The 23,698-nt window shown below is 39.0% G+C and overlaps 1 protein-coding gene across 7 annotated transcripts in view; it reads right to left on the bottom strand.

Annotated features, from left to right (window-relative positions):
* Positions 1-23,447, bottom strand: part of FBLN1 (fibulin 1) — an 87,316-nt gene extending 63,869 nt beyond the window's left edge. For 2 of the 7 annotated variants that reach the window (XM_027451833.3, XM_027452110.3), the window contains exons 1-3: positions 23,292-23,444; positions 21,993-22,203; positions 7,693-7,792 (exon numbers count right to left, since the gene is read on the bottom strand). In XM_027451833.3, the coding sequence (XP_027307634.1) occupies positions 7,693-7,792; positions 21,993-22,203; positions 23,292-23,363 (383 nt within the window). In that variant the 5' untranslated portion in view covers positions 23,364-23,444. Of the gene's footprint in view, positions 1-7,692; positions 7,793-21,567; positions 21,838-21,992; positions 22,204-22,558; positions 22,767-23,291 lie in introns of those variants that run through there. The other 5 variants (XM_027451923.3, XM_027452045.3, XM_027451884.3 and 2 more) reach the window with 5 other exon arrangements.
* Between the last annotated feature and the right edge of the window lie 251 nt (positions 23,448-23,698).

Genomic DNA, 23,698 nt, shown 5'->3' on the forward strand with positions numbered 1-23,698 from the left:
GTGAAAGCAATGGGTTAAGAACGTCATAAATAGATAAAGAAAAGATAACGCAGCAGGTTTTGACAATGTGCACTATTACAAATCTCTGAGAAAGAGATTCATACAGACGTACATTTTACTTCAAAAGTAAAAATATTCTTCAGACGTGGACAGAAACTTTGGTTGACATGTTTAGTACTGTTAAGGTGGTATATTTAAGACAAACGGTCTGTCCACCTTGCAGTCTCTCACAACAAATTTTGAAGTAAATGGATAACTTCAACCACATTTGACAATGGGCTCTATCTCTAGGATACTGCATTCTTGTAAGCTTTATCACAACTGGTGGCTGAACAGAGGATGGTAGGAACCCAATCAATGCTTCTACTATAGAAAAAAATCAGGCTCTGGACGCTGTGAGAGCCTGCAATCCTGAGACCACTCTATCCCAGCGCCTGTTTCCCCTTGCTCAAACAAGTACAACACACTGAAGGCAGCTCAGAGCATTGCTCTGTGGGAGAACTGGACATACATGGAGAATTGAAGGTATCAAGGGAAGTCACAGTAAGAAACAGAGTGTACTGCAAGAAAGTGGTGAAGAAAGACAATGGAGCAGGAAACTAAGCTCTGTTAGTTCCACTGCTCATAGAATCATTTTATCCCCATTTCAGTGAATGAATTGAAAACACTATCTCTAATTCCTTCCTACGGAAAAAAAATCTGAGTGAGGAGGCTTTAAAATCTTCCACTCCTGTCATTACTCCCACTCAAGGAGATGTCTCTCCTCTCACCACTCTTTTCTTATGTGCAACTGTTGACTAGCATTGTGGGTGGATCTTGCATCTTAAAGCTCTTCCACCACTAGCTCCTGTAAGAAACACTGGGGAACAGGAAAAAAAAAGTTAAAGAAGAGAAACAAATCAGATTACACATACAAGTATATAAACATATCCATCTGTTTTCTGATAATGCTGTGCCACTGAGAATAAAGTTCCATGAGTTGCTAGGGGGAAAAGAAACTATCCAAAAGGTAATCCAAGATGATAAATTATATTTCTAGTACAACCAAGGCACTTAAAAGGCATGCTCAGCTATGTTAAAGCTCTACAAGATATGTTCAGATGGACCCTATAAATGAAATTTATACCCACTGGCTTGGGAAACTTTGTAACATCTTACAGACCAACAACGTTGAACACATTATTTTCACTGTTAATAATATTCACCATCTTTCTTTCCCCTTAACCCTGTTAACTTCAACTCACGAGAAAAATCTTTTCAAGGGTTACTAGAAATACATGAGATGATGTATAGATATTCAGTAAGCCGATACCCTTTACTCTTAAAAATTCTTTTTTCACACTGTCAGAAATTTTGGAGGTAGAAGGAAAAGAGTTTAGCTGCACTACTGAACCACATGCTTTTCCTGTTGTCATCTGCAAAAAGTAGATTCCTGTGAATCACTCCTAAAGGAGTTTCACTGCTCTCGATGACCATAGGATAAGCTTTCAGCTCCCAGGGGTTATATTATAAGGGATTCCCTCCACTCTGTGGCCAAGCCATCCAGTCCAGCCCACTAAAAGCAGGGAACACACAGGGCTCAGATTCTGCTTCCCTGTGCATACTGGTGATGCAAGGATATCAAGCTACATTCCCGAAGATTCATGATTCTTATTTACTGGATTTTGTAATGGTCTGACTGTGCAGTTCTCACTTGGACAAAAATAGCTACAGGATTTCAATGCATAGGAACAAAAACTAGGTTAAGTTCATGAACAATTTATTCAAAAATAGACTCTAAAGTCATAGCTAGAAGTTATGCCCAGGTCGGTAACTTTACTTGGCAGAATATGTGAAGTTTTTGATATTTGATTTAGTTCCATTTTGGAAGAATATGTAGTTTTTTTGTTGCTGAGATTCCCTCTGAAGCAGAGTTTCCATTCCCTGCCCAGCTCTGGGGTGGTCTGCCTGTCAGGACTCTGGAAGCCTGTGAAACCTGAACTTCAAGCCCAAGAGTGTGAGAGCTGAGACTTTCCAGCTCTTTTAGCCCTCCAAGTCCTGTTGAGGATAGGGATATTAGCCATGGATAAACAAACAAACAAACAAACAGCAGCAGTTTTTCAGTAGATCTGTTTGATTTCCAGTGTGTCCTTTTTTTTTTTTTTTTTTTTCTTTTTTTTTCAAATGCAAATCATCTCTTTGAAATCCTGGACAAATTGGCAATTCCAACCAAAACAAGTAAGTTTCTCAAAATGTTTCCCACAGCTGTATTCATGTCATGTGGCCCACCCCAACTGTAACAAGGAATTAAACATCAATTGAATGGAAATTCTAGATTAAAATACCATTTGTTCATTCTCAGAACAACGATAAAATCACACTTTGTTGCCCAAATCCTACAGTGAAGTTGCATTGGTAGCAAATATTGCTTGAGACTGTAAGCACTTGTATGACTATAATAGAGGAAGAAATCCTTGAAAAATGGTAGAGTAAAATGCTACAGGAATCTGTACAGTACTGATCTCACAGTTGTACTTCAATGTGCCCAGTTGACAACCCTTTTCCCTTTGCACACTGCCTCCCATGCTGATAGTCTCTATAGCATGTCACAAGAAGCAATTTAGACTACAAGACATTTGAGATTAAGATTCTCTGTCCCTACCTGTTCAAAATTATGTGTCCCCTTAGATTAGACCCTAATATAATCCATACTCACTTTCTGCTTCACAGCAGAGTAAAGGAGGCATTTCTAATGCTAACAGGACATCAAGATTTGTCTCTTTTTGTAATACCTTTTAACTCTTCCTGTGTAATTTCTCTAAGAAAGAGAGAAATTTAAAGCAAAACTAGGAAAGTACGTATTTAATTACTCCTAGTAAATAAAAAAAGCCAAAGGCTACTTCATCCTCATGTGCCGTATTCAGTTTTTCAGTTAAAACAGTGTAACAGAACTTTACTGAACTAAATACTTATAATATGTATTTACAATATGGCTGAAATATTACTAGGATTAAAAACATTAAATGTGGGATATCTAGGAGCAGGTAGCCTCATGACTGACGTTCACTCAGGATATTTGAGCTAAAATAATTAATTTTCTGGTCTTTGAAACATGGATTTTATTCATGGCTCACTAACAGACAGAAATCACTCAGACCTTTAAAAATACTTATTTTTTGTTGCAGATGCTCATTTAAAATTCAAATTATTTCATTACTACATAATTTGATTATAAATCAAGTTAAGAAATTGTTTTTCATTTTTTCATTTTTACTTTCTGTTAGTATTTAACAAATTTTAACAAAGCTACATGTCCAGTTACCTCCACAACACTTTCATCTTTAGTATCCTTCCCTCAGAGTGCTCTCCTAAAATAGTACAGGTTTCCTAATCACCTATATTTCTTTTCATTTTACCTTTATTATAATTATCCTTTCTAGAGGGTAAACTCCTCAAACAGGAAGGATTTCCTAATCAACTATTTTTCCTTTTATTTCTTTCCATAGAAACATTAAAACTTAACTTTGCTTTGAAAACAATTTCTCTCTTTTTTTTTTTTTTTTCACCCTAATTTAAACAATAAAACCCCTTCACTATCCCCTGCCTTCCTCCTGCTTATTAGCTTGTCTTCAGACTACACAGGTGTTATTCATGGAAGGCCTTTGACAAAATATAGTAGAAGTAAACTAAACTAACAACAACAACAACAAAAAAAGGCATGATTCCACTCCAGAATTATTTTGCCAAGACAAGCTGCCTCTTCCACCCTTGGACCCTTCAGTTCAAAATTTAACATGCAACACAAGGGAACTCAGGAAAATGAAGAGCAAGAGCAAGACCTGGTATTATGACTGAAACAACATGGCAAGTGAAAATACTAATGTGCCACAACAATTAAAAGCATATATTTGATCATATGTTGTAAATCAGCAAGGGACTCTAGTAAAAATTAGTGATTTTAGTCACTGTAAGACACAGTGTTCTTCTGTCCCTCTGACTGTGAAGCCAAAAATAGCTGGGAGGCACACTGAACAAGCTGTAGAGAAGAGATGATAACTAACGAATACAAACACTCCAAAAGTAACTTTAAAGATGTTTTTCAGACAAAAAACTGCAATTACTTTGATGTCCAAAGTCTCAGGCTCTTCCAGGCATACAATGGCATAAACTAATATATGTCTATCAGCAGTTAAACATCTGGTTCCTACCCTTCCAAATGCTCTTCTCTTACTACTTCCTTGTGTTCCCATCTTGAGTTTGCATTCAAGGACTGCTACTTGTCTGCTTGGGAACCTGGATCACCTTTTTGCTCTGTTTTGGCACAGCACCTAGCAGAGTGTTGTGTACCTTCTTCTTCTACACATTCCTGCAACACTAATAATGAATAATGTTATTCCAAATGTAATTCCAAAAGGACTACACAATGCTAAAGACATGCAATTCTCATACGGAGATATGCTATTTCTGGCCCAGGAACTAAGTTCACTTGCTAAGAGCTCTGAGCAGGGGAACCTCTACATTTTGAAAGGGACAGGTCAAGTTCCAAAAATAAACGGCAGCTGTTTCCTGCTGCTGTGAGTTTGACCATGTCACAAGAAAATGGATGAATGGGCAAAAAGCTGCTGTTATAACAGTCAAATATATAATTCATGAAAACCCTACACTCACATTTTCTGAGCCATGAAGGCATATATAAAAATGCTGTTACTTTCCAGAGTGATAATGCAATGAGGTATATGCATTTGCGGGTCAAGCAACCACAATAAGAGATTGTAGACATGACTGGACATTACCAGGAGCCTTGCTTCAACTTAAATGAAACCCAGTAACAGCAGCCAAGTATACCTTATGAATTCACATGAACTTCGGACTGACAGCTGGCTCACCTTCATTGTAGGTCAAGAAAGCAAATATATCTGCAGTTTGGGCTGTCCCATATTCACTAAGTGATGCTGACACAGATGTTAAGCTCCTCAATAACAACAAGGGAATTTGGGGGCTGTATCCTAAAGAGACACCAAAACCTTAAACTGTCTGTCTGTTTCTAAGAAGCACAGCAGATGTTAGAATGGTAGTACTTGCATGGAAACCCTTCCTGATTCCTATGAATGCACTTTAAATGGTTGGAATCAGGTCAAGTGGTTTCACTTTAATTCAGTAAGGCAGCTTATTCCTCATACAAATAAAAGAAAGGGTGATTAAAACAGCAAAAGAAAACTCTAGGAGTGGGCCTGCTTTGAGGGAAGAACTGAATCTGAGATGCCGTTATGTTTTAAATCCTATGCACAGGATTCAAAAACTGCATGCAAAGTCTGCCAGAACATGTACTCACACCCAGCCTGTTCTGTGTTGCATGGTCTTTGCAATGTAACTATGCAACACTTTTACTTCAGTAACTTCATCTCTTCACTTCACAATGTATTCCCTTGCCTTCAACTGCTAACCTTGTGAACCCAAGCTGAAACATTGTGCTGGTTTGCACATGCAGGGCAAACCAACCAATCTCTGGAATCATTTATTACAGAATTACACAATTTATGGCCCAAGAGGCCATAGCTTTTTAAAACACGTTTTTGTTTTTTTGTTGTTGTTGTGTTTTTTTTTTTTTCAGACTCTTTGTCCAACACCATGCTGCACTAGATAGTCAGAAGACCCCAGCTGTGGTTTAAACAGCCAACTAAATGACAGACATCACACACCCTGGTCCCCAGCAGCTCCTGTTGTGTATATGTCTAAATAGAAAGCAAGCTTTGAAATCTGAAGCTTTTTTTGAAATCTGTAATAAATCAGTCATCCTGTGCCATATTCTCCTCCTAGACCTCAGCAGATGTAATAAATCTGGTTTGGGTTTCACTCACATCTCTGTGCAATAGGAATGAATGTCCAAAATCAATGTTGTTAACCAAGTGTGCTTGCAAAATGAATCACTGATCGTTCTGTCTACGGTTATACCAGTAATTAACAAAACAATTTGGCTCTTACCTTTGTATCTGAAATAACATCATAAAATGATTCTGCTGATATATGATATGATTTCACGGATATGCCAGTTAGCAACCATAACTGGAGTAAAATAATATTGCCGTTAAAGAAAGTAGTCAAAGTTGCCAATTTTACTGAGTCATTTCTTAGCATGGAGCCAAGCTTCCGGGGGAGCTATATTTATTTATTCTACAGTTATGAATAGATGCAACTGAATATATCCACTTCTATTTCTGTCAACTGAGTGCTCATGTCTCTCACAGAATGAGTTTACCCATTTCTGATTTACCATTATATCACTATAATTTACTTAATTAGATACTATTTATGCTCAAAACTTAGATGAAACATTAGTAAGCTTTTTTTTTTTCAATTATCCTAAAAAGTCTTAAAGACTCTCTAAAACAGCAAACTTTGAAAGAATGTATTACAGTTACAGCAGAATCACAACTCACATTAATTAAATTATCATTAAATCATAAAGACTCTTGCTCCCAGATTGTTCAAAAATAAATAAATAAATGGTTTCCTGTTTTTCTTGCCTGTTTCGTCTGTAACTCTGCTGACTCTTCAAGTATTTCCTAAATTGGGATTTAAGCCCTATCTGTCAATACTTCTGCGTAAGAGACTGCTTTTGCTGCCAATACAAATGCAAAAGTCAAAAAACATGAGCAGACTTGACTGCAAGACAAATTCTTTCCTTAATAATCATTGATCCAACATTTCTACAATTACTACGATTAAATCACTTTTCAATCCACTTGAGAAGATAGAGGTGGGCAATGCATTGTGCTTTAAATTGAGAGATGTAAAGTCCTCTGTGAAGCTGCGCCTCAAACTACCAACTGCAAATTGTTAGCTCCGCAAATAAAATTAGCAAGCTTATTTAATGGCAAAAATAACACAGGCTATCACTGAGAGAAAAAATATGAATGTCTCTAAATCTATAAGAGATTCGGTATAACCAAAATACTACTGTGTTACTAATTTTAACATTTAACTTCATTATTTCATTTGCTAGATAACAAAAAAGAAATTAGTATCATATTAAATTTCAGTTGAATTAAGAAATTAAGTATTAACAAAAGGTTACTATATTATACAAATACATTTGACAGAAGTAGGATGCCCTAAGTAACTAGCAATCTTGTGAGTTAAACTTTAAGCTCTCTGATCCTGAAACACAACTAAGAACTGCAGACAATTACCCATGTGACACCACACAGAATAAATAATTTTGAAAGGCTGTTTTACATACATTGGTATGTATGCATGCAATCTATATATTATTCAAAATGTTATTCATGTACATGATCTGCTGTTTTTCTTGGAAAATTTTCACTCAAGAATTTCAACCTGGGCTAGATTCTCAGTCAGTATCAACTGAAGATGTTCTGCTGACATTAGCAGAGCCATGCTGAGATACATGGAATGTAGGCTGAGTCCAAGCCCTGCAACCAGAGTACAGTGAAAAACTTGACTAAGAGACACAGCACACGTCAAACAAGTTAGAGCTGGGTGACTCTGCACAAGACCAATAGCAGAAATTGAAAAGACCTAATGGAATTAAATTTGGTCTTCAGGTTTCTCTAAGGTTAGATATGAAATTAGAAAATTTTGTTTTAAGAGCTAGGTGTTACATCTTATAACCAGCTTTTATACCTGCCATTCCCCTTGTTTTACATGAAAATAAAAATCATAGCATAATAAATATAATATATAATCATATACCTGCACTCTCTGGACTCGGAAATTAATGGTAGAGAAGTACATATTCTGTTTTTGTTTGCCCATTCAATACCCTTGTCACAGCATTCTTCCATTGAAAGATCTGCAGAAGTGAGGAAAGAAAAACACAATATATTTAATACAACCTTAGTAAATGGCATTGCATCTGCCAATTAGAAGAAAAAGAAAGTTCATTCTGCCCTCCCTCATCTACACACAGAACAGTGCTCCCATCCATGGCCAAATGAGGCATCTATTAATACCTTGCAACCAGCCCAAGTACTCGAGTTACTCTGTGAAGCAAACTGGAGCTTCCCTTATCCTTTCCAAACAAAGACACAGACCAAGAACTTCTGCAGAAAATAGTTCAGACAGAGTCATGTATAATAAAGGGTTATGTCCAATTGCATTCCTTTATTATCAAAGGTGGCAGTAGCAATAAGGAACCTCCAAAATCCTGAAGAAGATAAATAAAATAACTGACTGATATGAAAGACAGACAAATCTTGTTATAAGTAAATTTACAGAACTATTTTTTCCTGAGATTATTATCTAATTAATATGTTTCAATCAAAAGTGAAACATCTGTAAATGCAAAAGTATTTAGACAGAAAGCTGTATCATATTTTGATCACTTAACATATGAAATAAAAATGGTATAGATACCAATTGCTACCAGCCCTGAAACTCAGAGGAAAAGCATACTTAAGATAACTATTTGTACAGAGTATGATTTTTGTAGAAATCTCTAATTGAAGAAAACTAAATAAAAATAAATGTTAAAAAAAAATGTTAATGAGCTGACAATCACTACAGGTTTGCTTCATATTCCAAGTGCAAAAGTTCACTGCACAGCAGGTGTATCAGAACTTGGAATACAACATAAATCACATTTTCCTATTAATTATCTTGCAGTCCAGATACTGAACAGCTCCTTGTATAACAAATATGCAATCTTTGTTTCATCTGCTTTTGTCTGATTGACCTCATGGGTTGCACCCAGGAGTGCTGAGGGCTGATGTCATTGCAAGGCTACTGTCAATTATCTTCAAGAGGTCATAGTGACTGAAGAACAGGAACATAGTGACTGAAGAACATTGTTTCTGAAGAACAGGAGAACAAGTGTCCACCCTTGCTTCAAAAAGGGTGGGAGAGAATATCTGGGGAACTACAGGTGTCTGTCAGTGTCCTCTCACTGTCTGGAAAGATGATGGAGAAAATCTTCCTGGAAACTGGTTCTGAACACGAGGACAAGAAAATGATCAGAAGAAATCAAGTGGGATTTATGAAGTGGAAATCATGCTTAGACAACCTCTGAGCCTTCCATAATGAGGCGACTAGACTGGTGGATGAGGGGAGAGCAAGGATGTGGTTTACCTTGACTTCACCATATGTCTTTTGATACTGTCTCCTGTAACATCCTCTTAAAGCAACGGTGTACAGGTTAGGTAAGCGGACAGTGAGGTGGATTGAAAACTGGCTGAACAGCCAGTCCCTAAGCACTGTGGTGACTAGCACAAAGTCCATTTGTGGACAAATCACTAGTGGTATACCTCGGCGCTCAATGCTAGTTCCAGTACTGTTTAACATTTTCATCAATGATCTGGACACTGTGAAAGGGTGCCTTCAGTCAGTCCAAAAATGATACTATACTGGGAGCAGTGGCTGATGCACCAGACAGTTGTGCTGTCATCCCGTGGGACCTCAACAGGCTGGAGAGCTGGACAGTAAGGAACTTCATGAAATTCAACAAATGGAAATGCAAGTACTGCATTTGGAGAAAAATAGCCTTCTGGCAGCAGTACACACTGAGGGCTAACAAGCCAGAAAGCAGCTCTGTAAAGAAGGACCTGAGTATCCTGGTGGACACCAAGCTGAACATATGCCAGTGAACCAGTGCATCTGTGGCAAAGGCAGTCAACAACATCTTGGGCTGCATTAGGCAGAGCACCACCAGCAGGTCCAGGGAGATGATCCTTCTCCTTTATCTAGCACTGGTGAGGCCTTGCCTGGAGTGCTGTGGCCAGTCCTGGGCTCCCCAGTTCAAGACAGAGATTAACTTACTGGAGCGAGTTCAGTGCAGGGCCACGAGGATGACTGATATACTGGAGTATCTTGTATTTGGGGAGGCTGAGAAGGCTGGGACTGTTAGCCTGAAGAAAACTCAAAGGTAATGGTGGTGTTCTGATCAATGTATATAAATACCTGACATGAAGAAGAGGGACAAATGAAGTTTCACCTTAACACAAGAAAGCACTTCTTTACTGTGAGAGCGTTCAAACACTGGATGATCTCAAGAGGTCCTTTCCAACCTACATGACTGATTCTGTAACTGATTCCTTAATGAAAAAATAAGTAAGACCTTTCCATCTGGATGTCTTGGTGCTGCACAGAGGAAGGCAAATCTCATTTAATTATTTTTGAGAGAGAGGCTGAAATAAAGAAGGATGAAATCATTTGCTCAAATTACACAGCTAGCTGGTGGCATTAACAGGGAATGTACATCAGGTAATTCCCACACATTTCTCTCCACTGGATTATTAAATGCCTCATGATTCCCTCATTCTTAGCTTTGCTCCACACATATTTAAAAGGTACAAAGTTCAATAAACAGCAGCATTATATTCAAGACTATCCACCTTCACCAATGACTTTCTGCAGTCTGGTAAGGGCAAGCATCCATCTCCTCTGGATCTCCCTATCCAGTTACTAAGCTATTGTTTCCTAGGTTCTCCTGCTGTCTGGGTGTTACAGCCTCCCTCCATCTGTCCATCCTAACCTACTGCAATCATCAAGATAAGTGGAAATATTATTTAACCTGTTTATGATCACATTTATTCTGACACAGACCAGAAGGAACTTATAGGAGTAGCTTCTCCTATAGGAGTGCTGGTAGATATTCATACATTGAGCAATAAAGAGCAGCCAAAAGCAGTTAGAGAAGATAAGCCTCCCCAGTATCACAGTTGCTTTCAGAGAACAACATTTATTCCTGTCTAGTGATGATAATCCAACAATTCAAAGCAAAAGGGGAAAAAAGTTTAATAATATTTTGGATGCGTCAATCATCTAAATGTTGGTACCCTTAAGGCATTTACCAGCTCTACTGTGCAAAGCTCTTGAATACTGAGCGCATTTCTGGCTATCCCTTTTTAGGAAAGATTAAATCAAAATGGAAAATGTGTTAAGAAAAGCTAGGAAGATGGTCAGTAGAAAAAAAAGCCCTGTTATATGAGGAAAGGCTGGAAGAAGTAGACCATTCTAAGCCTAGATAAGTAGAGCTTGTGAAAGGATGTGGTTCCCATCAACAAATATTATAGCAGTAAACAATAATCAGAATTATGGGATCAAGTAAACCAAACATTTTTTAATATGAAAATCATTATATTTCCAAATTGAGTTACATTAAATGTTTGTTTATTACAGAGCTCTGTACTCAATGACCCAGGTCATCCTTCTAGTCTTACTTACATACCCAAAATATTGGTCAAAATTCTGTCATCCTTAAGTCAAGGCAGTGTTTCTTTTGAATTCCTCAGTGTGTTCAGAATTTATGCCAGTGTCTAAAAGCTAATTGTAGGTTATAATGATACAGAGAAAATCTGTCTTGTAAATATCTGCCTGTGGTGAAAGACATGCATTTTTGTCTGATCTGTTCTTTGGGAATAGGGACCCTGTCTGGTGCTCTCTGTCTGCCAGTGTACTGCCAACAAACATTTCATGCATCAGATCTCATACAATGTGTTACAAATAACTGTTTTTTAGTGCTGTTGTCTGCAATTAATCCTACCCATGTTGAAAAATGGTGCACAATTAACTAAAGTGCAGAGCTGGCTGCAGGTTTCTGCAGGGCTTTATACAAACGGGTCTTTGGCCAAGTTCCTCCCCAGAAGTACAATCCCTGGCTCCGGACACTGATTCCCTCCCAGCTCTGGCAACACACCTCTACTCCAACCAAATAACTCAAGAATTCAAAGCAGGCCAAGCTAAGCAACCTCGGCTGCAGGAGTGTATCCAGACAAAGAAGGATTTCAGATACATTGTTGAGGAAGAACTGCAGTCCAGGCTCATTTTTTTTGTGACATCACAATTCATATCCTCCAAAGATCCTGCCAAAACTCTCTTGAGAATAGAGGGAAGCGAAAAACAAACAGTAAAAAAAGGACTCCACCCTCAAAGCCATTGTTCTAAAACATAACAATAAAAGAGTGAAAAACGTTTTCTCAAGCTTTGCAGTTTGTCTTTAAAAATAGTAATTTGTGGACCAAGCTCTATCCTTTCGAAGTCCCTGAAAGTACTTGCCTCACACTTCCAGGTTCAACTCATGACTGCATTGGAATTTATTCTAACCTTTTGTCATTAAGAGTTGTTAATGATTATTTAGAAAGAGGACAGACTTATTGTCTTGAAACTGTATTTTTTGAGTATTGTGGATTGAAACATACATGTGCATATTCATGTGGCTCCCAGGTGGAAATCTGCGCAAGCAGTTCATAGTGAGGCTATTCGTGCCTTCTTGCACCCTTTTCAGGGGAACAAACAGCATGGGGCTTGTCCTCAGTTCTCATAACCACAAGCTCATTAAACAAAGCATCTGGAAAGGAGGTAGTGGAAAGCAGACAACAGGAGCTATCCCAACAACATCTCAGAGAATCTCACTTACTGCATAAAAAAATGATGGTTCTTTTTTGTCTGAATGTAACCATGCAGCTTTTACTGGCAGTTGACTGGCTTGTGGTACCTCTCAGTGTTGGAATGCCAGAGATGTTCAAGTACAAATTACAGTATTGCTTTTCTGAACCTGGTGCCCCTTCAAACTGTTTTGCCAAGTGCTTAATGTTTCATGCAAGTCAGCCAAAGAAATCTCAGGCATCTGAGAGACAAAACATTTCTGGGAAAGGCTGATGATATTGTCTGCGTTCAGATGAAATATGCACTTCTATTTGGAGCAAAGAACCCTACAGAAAAGCTGTAACATGCAGGAATACACAGTGTGGTCCATTTTGTACGCTTGTGAAGCAATTGTTCAGCTTTTTGATATCATTAGACAGAAAGATATGAAGATAAACCCACGATCTGTTAACACATTTGCCTTCTACAGATATAGGGAATTTGCAGGCTAATTTACTGATTCAGGACAAAATTCAAGCCTACTTTGGATAAAATCAAATGCAGCATCATCATGGCCTTATCCCTTTAAAAAAGCATATGTGCAGCAGGGCCTCCAAGAGAACTTGAGTTGTGAAAATTATACATGCTAGTATGGCAACAGTTAGGATCCCTGTCATGATGTTAGAGAGGCATGTGCAGTATTCTGACAGAAGTTCCAGGAATCCTCTTCAGGGAAGAGTACAGTAGAAACACAGCTGGAACTCAGGTCTCTATTTTTAGGAAAGCTGTCATCATTAAGACTTATTAGACAAGAAGCGATTAAGGGCCACAACTTAAGATGTTTTGCACACACGATGCATTCATGTGCTAGCTATGAACTATGCTGACACAGACAAAAAGAATGGGCATATGGTACTTTTAAAAAAGGTTATTTTCTAATCTTAACAGGACTGCCATACTGTGGAGGAGTTCAAAGCAAGAAATGTGGTCAAAATCTGTATAACTTTAGACTTATATGATGTAATAATTGCTTATTCAGCTGCTACAGTGAATATTTTTTGCAAAGGAAAGATAAGCTTAAGAACATTATCCAAAAGCATGATTCCTGGAATGAGAAACCCTTAATTACTTCTGGGAATTGTGCAAAAAGTCAGCAAGAGTAAAAGGGAATGGATGATTTTCATGATACTAGCTCTCCAGCTCAATCAAAAAGGGTCAGATTTTTTAAGTAACACTGTAATAGCAGCTATTCTGTACAGCTGCACTGCTGATGGAAAAGCCCATGTACAACCCAGTATTAGATAGCTGTTCATTACTCAGTGCTGATCTGTGGAACAGTTATAAAACTGTTACCACTAATTATAATATCAAACCAAAGCTACACCTCAGTAACAATAGGCTTATCAAGCTAGTGGTAGTAAAGCTTTCCAGTTCTTCAGAACAAGTGATGTAACCGTCATATTCATTACCTTCCCAGCCACAGAACCAACTGTAGTTGGGAATACATTGGGAAGTAAATCCAGGTCAAGGTCCCAACTCCTTACTAAGGCATTTTCAATCTTTTAAACACATCAATTAACTTTGTAAAATGTGGTGCAGATCTTGCCCTTTACTCAATTTATTCTGTAAGAGACTCAGCACTATGGAATGCAAGAAAACAGAACATGATTATCACTTCTCAGCATATGCAGATATGATACAGACAGCAGATGGACTCTGTGAAAGCTCAGCACTAGTCCAACATGTTTCAGTAACAGTATGTCATCCAGAATTTCTGGAACACAAGCTTACAGTAGACATGCATTGGTTTAGGTTACCAATAAGAAAAATATTTTTAACTTTTACAGTGTACCTTTCTGAGGAAACCTTTCTTTTCTTGTTAAGAAAAAATTCTCTTACCACTGGTGCTCATCCATCTAACTGCCAGCTGAAAAAAAAAAATGCAAGTCTACGTACAGAATTTGATCCTCAGAATAACAAGATGACAATCTGTATTATTCAGGGCTACATTCCTTGTCTTCCACCCTCCCTTTACGTCTGTACCCTTTGGATATACACAGAGAAACAGTATATCCCCTTGTCCAAGGCTTTACTGTGCTTTGGGTTCAGGGCAGACAGGCTGTGCTTGACCTGGTCTGCCACTGCCAATACCAATTATTCCTGAAACTATGAAACCTGGCTAATACTAGGTCAACAAGCCAGCTGCTTTGGAGCAGAGGTGGTAGTCAAGTGCTGGCATCTGGGATTTGTAGTCTTGATTTTTTGGCTGTCCTTATAACAAACTGTAGAATTGCTCCTTCTGGCAATGCAAACACACTCTGGACAGCCATATACTGTATCAAATAAGACAGAGACGTGTTTACACAAGGGGAGCTAGCTGACTTGAAAGGTCTAACTGGTAACAGAGTAACATGACAACTACTGCCTTGTTGCATCCTGAACTTGAGTGTAAATTTAGGGATTAGACACAGAATAAAGGGTAGAGGAGACCTGAAACTATGAAGCAGACATCCACACAACAGAAAATCTGGCCTCACAAGTCCCTGAAATGAATGCTTTGAATTAAGAGCAATGGATTGATGCAGGAAAGCATACCATCCTCAGCACGGCATGGTGTATTTGCTGGATCTCTTCAGACTAAAGATGGAATTAAGATGCCCTTCCTCTTTTTCATACATGGAGAAAGAAATAATGTTAATGAATGCTTTTCTTCCTCCCAGAGAATCTTCTCTACAGCTCTGTGAGAGACAAAGCAAGCCCTTCTGGCAAAAGTATGAACGGGTATAGAAAGCAGTGAGTTGGGGGTTTAAAGGAGAAACAGGGAATAAAATTTGTTCTGGAAATGAAACACCCAGCGAAACAGAGCAAGTTGGTATTGATGGGAAGTACCCTACAGCACAGTTCTTGTTTAGCTTGACCACACATCACGTTTGCCAGTATACAGATCAAGTAAGAGGAAAAGAAAGAGCCAAACTGCTGCATTATTAACGTTTGGATAGAAAGATATCTTCAGTCCTCCCATTACGTTGTTCTTACAGGTTCCCTTATGAATCTACCAGCTTAAACTTCATAATGTACGTGTGATACCTGAAGCCAAGATGTCCTTCCCACAAAAGCACAAGCCAGGAGCCAGTGCATCTGATGCAGTCTACAAGACTCTCCATCACCCACTGGCTCTCTCCAGTACTCCAGGCTATTCTGGGAGTTCTGATGACAACAGCGTATCTCTTCCAGGTGGGGAGGGGATATTTAATAATTATGGACTGGCAGATAATCACCCACAGTTTATACACTGCTAAGAAACATGATGCTCTCCACAAAGACCCTTTAAGTATTTCAGCCTCTACCTTCTGATGAATTCTCAGCTGAGTGTGATTATTTCAGGATAGCTGACATTGCTAAGAAAACCCAGTGAGCATACTAACTAAAGTAGCAGCACCCTAAAGGAAATGCCTGGTATGTGAGTCTGTTTTGTGGTTGGTTTTAAAACAGCCAACATTTTACTGGAAATTTCCTTAGCTCTGGAAAACACTCATTTATTGGGAATGTGGCTCTAGTAGTACCAGCAATGGCCGTCACACAATTAAGGGGATTTTTCAGATATGGCCAAACCTCAATTTATGAGGAGTCTGTTTGCAGTTTATAAAAGTAGCTCTTAAAATTGTTGATGGTGGCAGCTGGTGATGAGGTAGCTGATGTGTTTGGTGATAAGGACAAGCTTAAGGGAGGCAATGCTATAATGCAACATGCCTTATTTCCTCTGGCAGGGAAAGTAAGTGCTTTAAGTGTGGGTTTCTTATCTTGCCTAAGGTCTAATAAAAAGTCATTCAAAAAAGGGAGGCAATTGGCTACTCAAAAATTACAAAGGGCTCCACCTATTGCAGGAAAACCATAAGGTATCCTATATGCACATAAAAACAAACAAAGAAACAAAAAAAGAAAAAAAAACACATAGAAAATAGGGATGAAGAAGCCCTCAAGATTTTCTTGTCCTACCTACTATTCTCAGGCAGAACTGATAAAATGTGATCAGTTCTAGGCAGATTTGTATTTAGTTGTTCATAACAATAGCAAGTGAGACTGCTTCCACAATCTCTCTATGCAATGGGCTTGTATTTCAAATGTCCTTACTGGCAGATAATTTTTACTACTATATTACCTTACTGTCCACTCCAAAAGACCATTTAAACCCACTGTTTCCATTACTACCTCAAATAGACAGGCTGTTACACACCTCAACCACCTTCTGGGTAGCTGAAGCCTGAAACTTCACCCAGATGTCTTCTCTGTGAACAAATTAACTTGAATTTTTTCATTGTGCAAATAATGAAATTACTTCACACTGTGTTGATAATCCTATGGTGTATTTTTTCTTTCTCATTTAGGAACAAATTTTTATCTTCTCTTGATCTCTTCTTTCAAATCTTCAGAAAATATATCACTGAGAAGTTTTATATGTGTTATAATTCATTTGTTAGTAGTCCTGTTCATTTGTTTAAAGCCATGATCATGATATGTACTGTAGTAAATGACAGTCTTTAGATAGACCTCAAATAACTTTGGTTCAAGTGCAAGCATACACATCCATTTAAGTTAAAGCAACTGAAACAGGAAGGATATGAAAGTGTAACTGAGCAGTGTGTCTCAGAGTATAAAACACATTTATGCTCAAACACTCCTGTAATTTGTCATGTTAAATGGTTGCAGGAAAATCCGTTTCATACTGGGATCTCTCTGTTTTCATCTAACCAGAAAATCAGCAATAACAATGTTTTTTATATACTGCTTAAGTGAGATATATCTACTGTGTAAGCATTGCTATTGCAAATAAAAGATAAAGACAGACAATGATAGAAGATTCTAATATTGTACTGCTGCTATATTTAAAGAATACTCTGGAAAGACTATATAGATGGGCACATCTATACAGCCCAATGAGACAAGGTTCAAGCAACTAATAAACTTGGAAGGAACCTGTAGGCTTTACAAAGTAGGAACAAAATAAAGATAAATTTCTCTTATATATTTATATAGCAATGATTTAGGAAAAGTTATCTTTTGGAGACATTTCTAAAACTCTGTCTTACATTAGATTTTCCTCATTATTCAAACTCTCTCTATATATATTGAGCTGCAAATAGATATCTACCTCTTCCAGGTTTTCTTCCCAAGTACAGACATTAGAAGTACTCAGTACTCTGAGCCTGGAGCTCAGTCAGTGCTAAGGCCTTCAAAGCTAGAAGACAGTAATATTTCAAATGGATGTAGTGCTGGTAGCATTTGCATGGTGTATCATTCCAGTGTAAATACTTAAGTAAATACTTAAGTAAATGTTCAGTAAATGTCCTAAAAAAACTCAAATATGTCAGTCAAAGTATTTCTATATCCACATGCTTACTTTGGCATTTCTTTAGGTATTGCTTTCTCTACTACTAAGCTCAAGGTCTCAACACAGATTTTGACAGTACTAAAGTGAACCCTTTAGCAAAGAATGTCTTATGTGCTTGTGCAGCATGGGTTGTTTGCAGATGCTACCATAATTCAGAAAATAGTATGACTCCAATGTACTTCCTGTACTTGTGTGGAAAATTCATCAACTCTTCTAGAAGGAAAATTAAAAACAAATTGGAATAATTAAAATGAACTCAAATGAAAATTCCTGAGAATTTAGAAAGTCTTATTCAGTTCCTTTTGTAAGATCCAACAGCACACACTTGAAATCTGGAGGGCAATTTCTTAAAACCTTTAAGAAGTCTAAAGTAAGCTATGCTAAGCACAAAACAGAGACAGAGGACGCAAAAGTGCTGGGAAGAAAAAAAAAAAGTGTTTAAAAAAATGTAAAAAGTGAAGGTGAAAATCTTCATTAACTGCATTAGCTGAAGATGTGCCAGTGTATTAAGCAAAGCATTAGCACTGGAGATTGTTGTATCCTTTCAAACGGAGAAGAATTTCAACACAACTCTTACTGAAGCACCCTAGTATCTTGCCAAGAGATGATTTCAGCAGGACAAGAATCATCACCCTGTGTGATAAACAGGCAGGTCACTGTCACAATTTTTCCTTTATTATATGCATTCTCCCTGTCACTGTAAACTAACCAGTACATCACCTTTGTAGACACTACTGTGACTATTCCTTCCCCAGCTACCTGACATTAACCTGAATGTTTCTAAATTGATATTTACTTATAAAATATTACACCCAGGAATTCTTTATGTTCTTCTAGGACTCTTCACTGATCTGTTTCGACCTTTTCTCTCCTTCGTATTCTGTCTTTTTGCTTTATATGCCCCCTTCCAGTGTTTTTTTTTTTGTTTGTTTGTTTGTTTGTTTTTGTTCTGGCTCCTGTTGACTCCTTCATTGACTTTTACAATGTTTCTACGTTTCTATTATTTCTTACCCTGCAGAGTCTTCTCAGCCTTCTGGCTCCACTAATACGTTTTATCTTGGGGCAGTGTTATTCACTCTCCCAGCTTTATTACATGTAATGGCTCAACTACTAAAATCTCAGCTCCTGACCTACTTCCTTCCATCTAATTTACGTGTACATACATGTGCCTCACTTTTCCCAAGTGGTTTACAGAAATGTTTGTCTATTCCAGCTAAAAAGATCAGCTAAGTCTTTTCTTCCTTAACTTTATTCATTTTCCTTATTCACTGTTACTATCACTTTTTGCTAACTGTATTCATAAACTTTTATTCATTTACCTTTTTCATACTAAACCATTGTATCCCACCATGAAAATTCTCACCCATGCCATGATTTTTTAATTCAGATTTCAACTCTCTCTTTCTTGATCTTCTCTTTCTCATCCCCTTGTACTATTTACAGGTATTCTTTACAACTAGTAGACCTATAATCTGCTTACTCAGTTGATTTTGCCAACTACTTCTTACGGTCTAACCGTAACTCCCGAAATCAAATTTATATTCTATTATGGTCCCAGGTACCTATTTCTGAAAAGTTCTGGAAGACCTATGACCCATCCTTCATTTCAAAAAGTGTTAATAAAAATATTGTTGAACTTCAGTTGGTCTTAAGACAACTATTTATTAAAAACATGTAGAGTTGATATGAAACTTGCAGAATGGGCTGAAGCGATACAATAAATAAATAAATTTTGAAAATCCATTGACCTGCTATCAGATTTTGCCTGAAATCTGACAGAATAGTATAAATATACTGCAGTAACTTGATAAGCTAGTTTGTGAATTTTCATCTTGGATTTCACTAACATGTCTGCTTTCAATTACACAGATGAAAAACAAGAGTTTAACATTTTGTTCTTCCCCTGATTGCAATAAAATGTCACGCCGGAAAGTGGACTATTAAAAGGAAATTCAAGTGAAAACTAATTTAGAGATAGCACTCATGTTTCAGAATTAGACTTTTTGTTGGTATGTGATTTTTAGGGAGATATTCTCTATGATAACACGCAAGAAAGCACAAACCTAGTCTTTTCTAAGTCCTACCTCCACCCATATATTTGTTATAAATTTACTTCTATGAAAGCAAATGTAAAAGCCATGATCTTAAAATAAAACTCATTCCACACACTCAGTGGAACATTTTTTTTTTATTATTATTACAAACTATAAGCTCACCCTGAATAGCTATGTTTCCAGATGTTTAGTGAGTTAAACTGTCTGTGTCTGTAGTACCAAGACATGCCAAAGGCACGGCTAGAGGATGAACTGTTCATACACTGACTGGACATAATGATGTGAGTAATCCATCTTTTTCAGCAGAGACAGTAGTTTATACCAAGCCAATTTTTTTTTTTTTTATAACAAGAATGCAATGTTTACAGGAAAATCAAGTTGTGTTATACAACCTAGCAGGTTTTTAGGACCCTTACTCTTGCAAAGAATGACATGCATAACTATCTTCATATGCACTGGGCAGTTCCCCTTAATCCAGCCTCTTCTTTTTTTCAGAATGAGGACTACTGATTAATAGATACTGGAGATTCACTAGTAAGGAAAATCAGTTAGAAAACTGACAGAAAGAAGCTTAAGAGGAAGTTGTATTTCAGAAATATGTTGCTATAGCAACTTGGCAATTGTATCTGTAAAGCCCTCTGAAGATCATCTTCACCCCAAGCCCCTTGATACTAGGTGTACAGAGGAATCCAGACTCTGCCACAAAGAGCATATACTTGCATAACATGAATTCACCATGTAGTTTCTTCATTGGCCTGCAAAACACAGATGGCCTTGTGAAATAATGCAGAAAAGTTATCTTACAGCAACTACGATTGCTAGTAATTACGAAAGCATATTTATATTCTCAAAAAATATTTAACCTCAGCAGTCTACTCTTCAAGAAGTAGTGTCCTAGAAAAAGTTTCTTAACTGCTTTTAAACATGCAAATCTAATTTTATCCGAGTTACTGTTTTCAAAATTCTAAGGATGCAGAAACTCACAGGGAAATTAGAGTATTGATCTTTATTTGAGACTAGAGACCTAACGTACCTTTTATCACCAAATTTGTCTATACTTTGTGATAACAACCTTAGAAAACCAGAACTTATCTAATTACTTAGTTTTTCTAAAAAGCAGTGCACTAGTTAAGGCTAAAGGTACACTGCATTACAAAGTGATGTTATTTAGTGTTTCACAATAATGCTGAGAATTACTATACCCCTACAGCGAATCACAGTTACAAATTTGTTGATGTACCCTGTTGTCTGAAAGAAAGTAGGCACTGCCCTGGGATTTTAGCACTAAACATTGCTTTCTTAAGCTTCTTTATTCTGTTCCTCCTTTTTCAAAAAGGAGCAGCTAACACCTCTTTGTCAAAAGCAAGGTATCTGTGACAAATGCTCTGCAATATACAAAAATATAAGAACTAAAATACTGCAACGATAAGAAATAATTTACTTCACTAGTTTTTGTCTGCAGCTGTTAGGCCAGGGACCATATGTTTGTAAACACTTGCCTGGGGAATGGCATGCCCAAGCCTCAACTCGCAAAGGCCCCCTTTGGTGCTCCTCTAGCAGAAAGTCACTTAGCTGCGGGCTAGGATAAATTCACCGTCACCACATGAAAAGCAGCTTCTTTGCTGTATCTTATCAGTTATGTTTTCGTTGGATTACTCTGCTGACTTAAATGAATATCCTCCGTTTATATAGTTTTTAGAGAATGGGAAAAAAGTGCATAATCTAGAAAGGGAAACATGGGCTTGGATCCAGAGCCCTACTTTCACAAGCACCCCCACCACGCGATATCATTCATAAATACTTCAGTATTTAAAAGGCCCGTACGCTTTGCTTTGCTATGCCTCCTGCAGCAGCGCGATTCCACACTCTTGGTCCCACTTTTCTTTGTGGGGTCCCGCAGCCAGCGGACCGGACCAGCCCCCTATCCCGAGGCCAGGCTTCGGGGCACCGCAACTCAGAGGAAGCCCGGCGTTTCAGGGTCCCTGAACGAGCCGGGCCGGGGGACTACAGGGCACCGAGAGCTGCAGCCCGGCCGCCCCAGCAGGCACCCTCCGCAATTCGGGCAGCGGAGCCGGTGCACGCCCCGCCTTTCTGCTCCCTCGCCCTCGTGGCAGCGGCGGGGCTTCAAAGCCTGCCCGGGGACACCCGGGGGGGGGAGGGTTACGGTGGTCCCCGCCGCCCCCTTCCCCGAAGCCCTCTCGCCCCGCGGGGCCGCTCTGGGGGTCACCTCACGGACAGACAGCCCTTACCTTGGCCGCGGAGCGCGGGCGGCAGCAGCGCCACGAGCAGGAGCAGCCGCAGCGGCCGGGCCCCGCCGAGGTTGTCCATCGGCCGCCGGCGGGAGCACTGGCACCGAGCGGGGCCGGGGGGGGCTCGGCGATCCTGAGGCGGCCGGCGGGGCTCCCCGCTTTTCTCTCGCTCTTGCTGCGTGTTTCTGTTGTTATCCCAGCCGCCCGAGACCTGTTGGGAAAGAGCTCGCAGGAACCCCCTTCTCGGTGGGCTTCACAAAGATTTAATTCACCTCCTGCCCTGTTAATTGCACAGCCTGCAAGTATTCGGCAGAGGAGAGCAGCACTGCGGCTGGGAGGCAGGGACCCTATTGCATCTGATACCCCTACTCTCTCTCCGCCACCCCCACACACGCTGTAAAAGTGACTCCCTTCGGCTCGGAAAACTTTGCAGATCCTCAGCGTGAACCTAGGGACGGCGTGACTGATTCTGCGAGGGGGAAATGCAGCAAATTCCCTCGGTGCCAAGTAGAAGAAAGCCACAAACAAAAAGCAAAGTGAAGCAAAAACAAAACAAAAGAAGCCACCTAGCCGGGAAGGCAGGGTTCAGCCTCTGGAGAGGAGATTTTCACCCCCCATTTCGTGGTCTTTCCACCGATTTTACTCCACGATAACTTTTTTTTTTTTTTCCTTTATGAAGAGGGCTTTAAAAATGAGAGGTATTCTAGAAAATTTCAATGAAATTCACTGGAGGAAAAAAAAAAAACCTTCCCCTTTTTCCTCCCCCTCCTTGTAAAGAAACAGGATGAGAATTTCTACCCAAATGAGGCAGTCAGCTCTGCTCTGTCGACCCCCCCCCCCCCCCTTTTTTTTTTTTTTTTTTACCTCTTATCTTATTTAAACAGGAACACAAACACTGATAGTGGTCAAAGGAAGAGCTGGTTTGAAAGCACCCAGTTGGCTATGCTGTTGCCAAGATCTTTTAGATAATGTGGGCGATAATATTTGCAGGCAAATGCATGTGGAAACAACTGGGGAGTTCATCACCCCTCTACACTTTGCCCTATGTTTTACTCAGAAGAGCAGTTGGAAGCACTTTATATTTACTTGGTTGTTGTGTCACAGGGACCCTGACTGGACTGTTCATGTTGTAACCCCTCAATACCAATGTTAGATTTAAGGCACTTAGAGTTGAAAGCATGCATTTTTTCCTGCACCTGGTTACTTGCTCTTTCCTTACACAAGAACAGAAAAATGGCCACATGGCCAGTAGTCCAACTAGCCAAAAGTTTGTTTTCAGCGATGATCGTAAGTGCTCACCAGAGGAAGGGTAAGACCAAGGCAAGCACATGTGATGTCCTCCAACCTCCGGCTGCTTTGAGTTTGGAGCATTTCCTCTGTGGAATGCAGTTTCTGTGTAGCCAGTAGCCCTCAGTGAGTTTCTATTCCAGGTATTTATCCAGTCTCCACATGAGTAAACCTTTATCATCCAAAATACCCTTTGGGAGCAGGTTTTGTAGCTCTGACACTGACTGGGTGGAGGGCTGTTTCTTTTTGTTACTCCACCTACCTTCTTACAGCACCTCCTAACTGCTGCACGAAGAGACACCAAAGAACTAGCCTTATCCACTCTCTTAGTGCCATGATCATATTTTGCCAGGTCAGCTTTTTGACTGTTTCCTTCCCCCTTCTCTCTCCCCCCGCCTCTTCCCCCCCGCCCCCACTTT

The sequence above is a fragment of the Anas platyrhynchos genome, chromosome 1 (assembly GCF_047663525.1).
Source record: "Anas platyrhynchos isolate ZD024472 breed Pekin duck chromosome 1, IASCAAS_PekinDuck_T2T, whole genome shotgun sequence".
Taxonomy (NCBI): domain Eukaryota; kingdom Metazoa; phylum Chordata; class Aves; order Anseriformes; family Anatidae; genus Anas; species Anas platyrhynchos.